General features: G+C 48.2%; 1 protein-coding gene across 1 annotated transcript; it reads right to left on the minus strand.

Moving 5' to 3' along the window:
* Positions 1 to 1,773: 1,773 nt before the first annotated feature.
* PRAMEF17 (PRAME family member 17) lies at positions 1,774 to 4,805 on the minus strand. The gene is made up of 3 exons (XM_016950259.3): positions 4,453 to 4,805; positions 3,478 to 4,056; positions 1,774 to 2,459 (listed from the first exon to the last, which is right to left on the minus strand). Exons 1-3 carry the CDS (start codon positions 4,737 to 4,739, stop codon positions 1,901 to 1,903), a joined length of 1,425 nt encoding a protein of 474 aa, XP_016805748.3. The 5' UTR covers positions 4,740 to 4,805; the 3' UTR covers positions 1,774 to 1,900.
* Between the last annotated feature and the right edge of the window lie 3,172 nt (positions 4,806 to 7,977).

The raw sequence follows: 7,977 nt of genomic DNA on the forward strand, positions 1-7,977 counted from the left end.
AAACCAGAGACCTTTGTTCACTTGTTTATCTGCTGACCTTCCCTCCACTATTGTCCTATGACCCTGCCAAATCTCCCTCTGTGAGAAACACCCAAGAATGATCAATTAAAAAAAAAAAAAAAGAAAAATAGTAAGACTAGGCATGGTGGCTCATGCCTGTAATTCCAGCACTTTGGGAGGCCAAGATAGGAGAAATACTTGAGTCTAGGAGTTTGAGATCAACCGGGACAACACAGTGAGCCCAGCTTCACCTCAGTGAACCATCAGAGAGCTTCCTGGCCCACAGGGGGCAAGTTCCAAAGAGATTCTCAAGGCAGCGCGGGAATGCTGCCTACAGGTCAGTGCCCTGGTCTCTTGTGTTTCTTGATAAGGAGAGAAGGGAGATGTTATAGGAAGATATCTCATTGGTACGAATTAGCTTTCCAAAAGATGTATTTTTCTATTAATGTGGACTAGAAATATTTAGAATATGTAATATGCATTTTTCTAAAAGGGAAATTGGACACAACCACTTCAATTCAGTGAAACCCACCAGCCACCTTGAGGACAGGCAAGGGTTGGTGATGTCATGAGTCTCCTGCAATACACACTATGGCCATTCCCTTCAAGGTCAGGGGGCAGCCCGTGGTGCAGTGAAGCCATTTCCTGGCATGGCCAAAGATCAGGAACGGATTCCTCTGGATCTGTCCATTAGGAGTGAGCAGGGTCTCAGTATCTGGGGAGCAGTGAGGGCCCTTGAGAAGAGGGTAGATTTCAGTGGCTCATCATCACTGCCCACACAGAATGTTCCAGGCCCCAAGTGTGCATCCTTTGTAAATGAACCCAGTGAACAGGCATGGGAGAAAGTAAGGAAGAAACAGATGACTGAAGGGAAGTAAAAAATGAGTGAGAATTAATCAAAATGATCACATTTCAGTTTTGATGCCTTGATTTGCTGCAGCTGAACCTCGATCACAGATGATGTAGTACCTCTCATCAGTAGCTAGAGATTTCTGATGTATAAATGTCTAAAACAGGTTGATCAATCATGGAAGACACCAGAAAGTTTCCATTCAGGTTCCATTTATTTTTGACATTTTTACATAACCATCCTTGTGACGGTAACTTCTGCATCAGTCTAGAACTTCAGGCTCCATTTCTGAGTCTAGGAAACAGGTCCCTGAAGGCCTCATCGATGCCAAGTCAGCATTTTCACCCAGTCCTGCCCCCAGCTGAGTCACCTTTGTTTTTCCACTCACAGTCAGCACGTGCCTGAAACACATGGCTGTGTGCTTCCTTTAAGATGCACCTGACCGGGCCCGGCTGCTCATGCCTGTAAACCCAGCACTGTGGAAGGCCAAGGTGGTCAGATCACTTGAGGTCAGGAGTTCGAGGCCAGCCTCCTCCAACATCGTGAAACCCTGTCTCTACTAAAAATACAAAAATTACACTTTGGGAGGCTGAGGTGGGCGGATCACGAGGTCAGGAGATCGAGACCATCCTGGCTAACACGGTGGCACCTGTAGTCCCAGCTACTCTGGAGGCTGAGGCAGGAGAATGGCGTGAACCCAGGAGGCGGAGGTTGCAGTGAGCCGAAATCACGCCACTGCACTCCAGCCTGGGCAACAGAGCAAGACTCTGTCTCAAAAAAAAAAAATACAAAAAAATACAAAAATTAGCTGGGTGTGGTGGCACACGCCAGTAACACCAGCTACTAGGGAGGCTGAGGCAGGATAATCACTTGAACCTGGGAGGTGGAGGGTACAGTGAGCTGAGATTTTGCCACTGCACTTTAGCCTGAGGGACAGAACGAGACTCCATCAAAAAAAAACAAAAAAACAAAAAAAAACCACATGTGTCCTAGATTTTAGTGCCCAAGGGTCCAGAAGAAAGCGTATCCATCCCACTAACCAGGCCTTCCCTAAGAGCAAAGATGGAAGTCCACTTTCTCAGATGGCCATGAGCCACAGGAAGGGCAGGGGATGGGACCAAAAAAGATCCTCTTGGGCTGCCTGAATTCCCTGAGTGTACGCATCAGCTCAGCCCGAATTGGGGTGAGGATCTCCCAATTGACATGACCCCTGTTGTCAAGACACTCCAGAGGGGCAGGATACAACTCCAGGCCTAACTTGCTCAGCCCACCTGTGTGACGCAGCAGGTCTTTCAGAGCATTCGTGGAGGTCTCATTTCCGCGAAAGTAGAAGGTGGTGAGCTGGGAGCAGCGGCTCAGGGCAGGCAGGAGGAGCCCGAGTTGGGAGTCCTGGATCTGACAGTCCTTTAACGTGAGGATCTCGAGAGTAGCAGCAACTTTCTCTAGCAGAGCTCCAAGGGGCTCAAGATTGGTGGTCCCCATTAGGATATGAATCAGATGCAGCTCCTTTAGCTGACTGAGGCTTGGGTACTGAGACAGACACTCCATGTCCCGATCAGCTAGGTAAGCATGACAGAATATAAAGGTTCCCAAGGGGTTCTTGAGGCACCTGGGGAGAGCAAGAAGTTACGGGCAATGGTGCCAGTTAGAGGAGGGGGGTGGGAAATCATCTCAATGGTAAACTTGAAGTGGGCATTGAGTAATTCTGCACCTTACTACCACACAGGTGTTATAGTAACCTGCAATGGGGAAGCCTGTTTCACCCAAACACAAGTTTGTTCCCATCATCAGATGATAGTCTGCATGCAAGGTGCTGCCTGATGAAGACCCAGATCATTCAGGGGCAGCTCCATTTTAGGCTCAGTCCTTTCAGCCTTGCTTGTGTGATTAGTTCAAGGCCACAAAATCTTTAAAGCCTCTTTACTTCATCTTTCAGCAGACAACCTCAGCTCTGGGCCAGAGAAGCCCAGTGGGAGATGTGCACAAAGAACTCAACTGAGCAAGGTCTAGGGACATCTGCTAGGACCACCTGCCTGCAAAGGTTCCCTGACATGCCCGCATCTGCAAACCACCTATCACTTTATACCACTCTCCTGCCTACTCCCTCACCTCTGTCCAAGAAGCACGCTTTTCTCATGTCAACTACTTTTCCTGGGGTTCAAAAGAACCTTTTACAGACAGGGAATTAGAGACAGGTTCATTGGTGTTTACTAAGCTGTGAGGATGGAGCTTCTGCTGTGAAACACGCAGGTTTGATGCACTTTCCCTTCTTTCATACTCTCCTCTATATGAAGAATAAGTTTCATCATATTAACTTCAAACACACTTCCTAAAAAGGAATTCACAAATGCACCCTCCCTAGATCTGAACCCCTGACTAACTAGCTCCCTACATCTCTCTCTGTAGCATCAACCCCAGGCCATCCCTCTGCCCTTATTTGAGCGGGCTTGTGATACCCACTTCAGGATATAGAGCACTGAACAGCATAATGAGTTGACATTCTAGCGTCCCATTCCCTGTGACATCACCAGTGGCTGGCACACAGTAGATGCCCACTAGTGTTTACTGTGAAAAAGAACAAAAGTCTGTGGTATGGTCTGCAGAGAAAGCTCACCATCATTTCTTACCTGAGCAGGTGCTCCAGGTGCTCTTCGATATTACTGATCTTTCTTATATAAAGCATCTGAGGGTAGTACAGGCAGAGGAATGGACAGTCCAAGTCAGGAACGAACTGCTGTTGGCCGCTTACATATAACTCATCGTCATAACCGAAGGCTAAAAAGAGTTTGCGAAGATTGCTCATCTGGCTCAAGTAAGGGGCAAACTTTCCTGTTTTATTCAGAGAGCACTTTCTCTTAATTTCCAACTCCTGGATACTGTCTGGGTATACCCTTTTCAATAAATTTCTGAAACTTGAAGTTGGCATTGAGTAATTCTGCACCTTATTACAACACAGGTGCACTAGGCCTCTTCTGTAGTGGATCCACCCACAGAGGTAGCTCAGGCATTCATCCAGCATACTTTTCTTTAGGCAGAGGTCTATGAACACCTTCAAGGGCTGGCACTCTCCCATCCTCGAACAGTCCTCCACTGTCTGCCTCTTACTCATGGCCTCTGGGGAGCAGGAGAGGGCCCTGGCTCCAGACCATATGGTCCAGAAATTCTCATCAACATCCCGCAAATCCAGCACTTGAAGTTTCCACCTCCTGTGAGTAACATAGGGGAAAAGCTCAGAATGTAGGCAAGGACCCACCCCTGACCTGAACTTTCACTCCACATCCAGGACATCAATCAGCTGCTCCTGTCCTCAGTGCTCCTCCTTCTGTCTCTTCTCCATCCCGCTCCCCCTTGGGTTCTGCCTGGTTCTCACTTCTAGAACCTTTACCTTCCACTGGGAGGAAGCAGGTTCCTGTTTCCTCAGTGGACCCTGTATGGTGAGCAGTCCTTTCCCAGAGGATCTGGGCAATGGTCAAGGTCTCTCATGGGCACCATCAGAGGCCTCTGAGCCACCCTAGCTCCCCAAACCCACCACTTCTCCTGAGCCAGCTGTCCCTTCCCTGGATGCCTGGACCCTTCCCACCAGGCCACCTGAGTCACCTCACCTGGGGCGAAGCTTCTGGGCCACCAGTGTATCAAGTCCCTTCAGCACAGCTTGCAAGGTCTCCAGATCAGGTGTCTTCATCAGGGATCCCAGAGGGAGGCGGAGGAAGGGCCAGGCCTGCACCATCAGCTTCAGGGCCTCAAAATGTCTCATGCTGGAGGCCTCCATGAACATCAGAGGGAAGACCTCCCTGGGCAGCTCGTCCACGGTGAAGATGGTCAAGAACTGGTTCCTCAGCAGGCTCTGGCCTGCAAGCTCCAGGAGTCTGGATGGGGACTGGAGGCTCATTCTGACAAATCTGCAAGGAAAAACTCTAGAGGACAATCCAGTGAAAAGGCAAGTTTCTCAGGCCAATCCCCTGCAACCCCCGCTTCTCCTAGGGCCAAAGTCATTTCTCTAGCATGTGTGAAAGAGCCCTCAGTTTACTCCAATTCCATTCTGCAATAAGTGGCCACAGAGGTATAGTTCTGCCCTTCTGGTACCAAGAAGAGTGTGTCCCAACCTCTAAAGAGCAGGCAAGATCCCCCCTATAGGGTCCATGAATTATTAGCCACTGCACCACTACACTGATAGCACTGGGAAGTGTTAGCAAGGATCTTTGAAGCTCAGATCTCCACTTTTTTGAGAAAACAAAATGTCTTCTTGGCCAGGCACGGTGGCTCATGCCTGTAATCCCAGCACTTTAGGAGCCCAAGGTGGGCGGATCATGAGGTCAGGAGTTCGAGACCAGCCCGGCCAACATGGTGACATACCATCTCTACTGATACAAAATATTAACCGGGTGTGGTGGTCCCTGCCTGTAATCCCAGCTACTTGGGAAGCTGAGGCAGGAGAATCTCTTAACCCGAGGGCCAGAGTTTGCAGTGAGCCAAAATCTAGCCACTGCACTCCAGCCTGGGTGGCAGAGTGAGACTGTGTCTCAAAAAAAAAAAAAAAAAAAATTGTAAAGCGAAGCCAAGCATGGCGGCTTACAGCTGTAATCCCAACATTTTGGGAAGCCAAGGCAGAACAATCACTTGAACCCAGGAGTTCCAGACCAGCCAGGGCAACATAGTGATAGCCCATGTCTACTAGACTCTACTAGAATATTAAGGAATTATCTGAGCATTGTGGCACATGCCTATAGACTCAGCTACCCTGCAGACAGAGGTGGGAGGATGGCTTGAGCCTGGGAAGCAGAGGTTTCAGTTATCTGAGATTGTGCCACCACACTCCAGCCTGGCCAACAGAGAAAGACCCTGTCTCAAATAATAATAATAATAACACATTTTGGGATTGAGTCTAGGGGAAGAAATGGATCCTACATTCAAAACAAAGACTCTACTCTTGAAAATAGTGTATGGGGCCAGACATGGTGGCTCATGCCTGTAATCCCAAGACTTTAGGAGACAAGGTGGGGGGTTGGCTTGAGTCCAGGTGTTCCAGACCAGCCTGGCTAACAAAGCCAGACCCCATCATTATAAAAAAATTTAATAGAGCATGGTGGAAGGAATATCTTTATAATTTTAGTAAAAAACAAAGCCTATCTTTCAAAATCACAATAGCATTCTTGGGTGGGGTGACTCTTGCCTGTAATCCCAGCACTTTGGGAGGCTAAGGGCTGGCAGATCACATGGAGTCCAGGGGTTCCAGACCAGCCTGGGCAATATGGTACAATCCCATCTCTACTAAAAATACAATTAGCCAGGCGTCATGGTGTGGGTCTGTAATCCCAGCTACTGGGAAGGCTGAGGTGAGAAGATCCCTTGAATACAGGAGACAGAGGTTGCACTGAGGCAATTATCACACCACTGCAGTACAGCTGGGTGACAGAGCGAGACTTTGTCTCAAGAAATTAAAATCACAATAACGTAGTCTATAAACTGTAAATTAAGGGCACACAATCTACAAACTTTAAATGTCAAGGACTGAGACATTAATTAATTGGAATTTTTTTTTTTTTTTAATTGAGACGGAGTCTATTGCCCAGGCTGGAGTGCAATGGCGTGATCTCGGCTCACTGCAACCTCCACCTCCCGGGCTGAAGCAATTCACCTGCCTCAGCCTTCTGAGTAGCTTGGATTACAGGCATGTGCCACCATGCCCAGTTAATTTTTGTATTTTTAGTAGAGAAGGCGTTTCACTGTGTTGGTCAGCCTGGTCTCAGATTCCTGACCTCAGGTGATGCATCCACCTTGGTCTCCCAAAGTGCTGGGATAACAGGCATGAGCCGCTGTCCCTGGCCCAGTTGGATTCTTTTTTAATTCTTTGGTTAAGAATTTTGGAATCACATAAAACAAGCACAAATAAATTTTTTTTTTCCTTTTTAAGGCAAAGTCTTGCTGGGTCACCCAGGTGTGCACCACCATGCCTGGCTAATGTTTGCATTTTAAGTAGAGATGGAGTTGGCCTCATGTGATCTGGCTGCCTTGGCCTTTCAAGGTTGCTGGAATTACAGGTGTGAGCCATCATGGGAGTCTCAGCTACTTGGAAGGCTGAGGAGGGAGGATCCGTTGAGCGTGGGGGGCAGAGGTTGCAGTGAGGTGAGGAGTTTGAGAGCAGTGTAGCCAACATGGCAAAATCTCCTTTCTACTAAAAATACAAAAATTAGCTGCGCATGGTGGCAGGTGCCTTGTAATCCCAGCTACTTGGGAGGCTGAGGCGGGACAATTGCTTGAAGTCGGGAGGCGGAGGTTGCAGTGAGCTGAGATCGCGACACTGCACTCCAACGTGGGTGACAGAGTGAGACTCCTTCTTGGAGAGAAAAAAAAAAAAAAGAACTTTGAAATGTGGCAGGGCCCAGTAGCTCATGCCTATTATCCCAGCACTTTGGGAGGCCAAGGCAGGTTGATCACTTGAGAGGTCAGGAGTTCAAGACCAGCCTGGCCAACATGGTGAAAACTTACCTCTACTAAAAATACAAAATTAAGGCTGGGCACGGTAGCTCACACCTGTAATCCCAGCACTTTGGGAGACCGAGGTGGGCCGATCACAAAGTCAGGAGTTCGAGACAAGCCTGGCCAACATGGTGAAACCCCATCTCTACTAAAAATACAAAAATTAGCCAGGTGTGGTGACAGGTGCCTGTAATCCCAGTACTCGGGACGCTGAGGCAGGAGAATCACTTGAACCTGGGAGGTGGAGGTTGCAGTGAGCCGAGATTGTGCCATTGCCCCGCAGCCAGAACAACAGAATGACGCTCCATCTCAAAAAAAAAAAAAAAAAAAAAAAAAATTAAGTAGCTTATCAAGCGCTGAAGCAACATGGGAAAATAAAAATACAAAATTTAGTCAGGCATAGTGGTGGGCGCCTGTAATTCCAGATAGTAGGGAGGCTGAGGCAGGAGAATCACTTGATCTGGGAGGCGGAGGTTGCAGTGAACCAGGATCGTGCCACTGCACTCCAGCCTGGGTGACAGAGCAAGAGTTTGTCTCAAAAAAATGAAATAAAAGAGAACTTTGAGATGGCATAAACTAAAACAGAAATAAAATATTTGGAGAGTGGCTGGGTGTGGTGGTTCATGCCTGTAATCTCAGCACTTTGGGAG

The sequence above is a fragment of the Pan troglodytes genome, chromosome 1 (genome assembly GCF_028858775.2).
Source record: "Pan troglodytes isolate AG18354 chromosome 1, NHGRI_mPanTro3-v2.0_pri, whole genome shotgun sequence".
In the NCBI taxonomy this organism is placed as follows: Eukaryota; Metazoa; Chordata; class Mammalia; order Primates; family Hominidae; genus Pan; species Pan troglodytes.

Coding starts and splice junctions, on each gene's coding strand:
- PRAMEF17 (XM_016950259.3), bottom strand. CDS start 4,739: ATGAGCCTCCAGTCCCCATCCAGACTCCTGGAGCTTGCAGGCCAGAGC. Junction 4,057..4,452: donor GCCCAGAAGCTTCGCCCCAG/GTGAGGTGACTC, acceptor TGTTACTCACAG/GAGGTGGAAACTTCAAGTGC. Junction 2,460..3,477: donor CACCTGGAGCACCTGCTCAG/GTAAGAAATGAT, acceptor TGCTCTCCCCAG/GTGCCTCAAGAACCCCTTGG.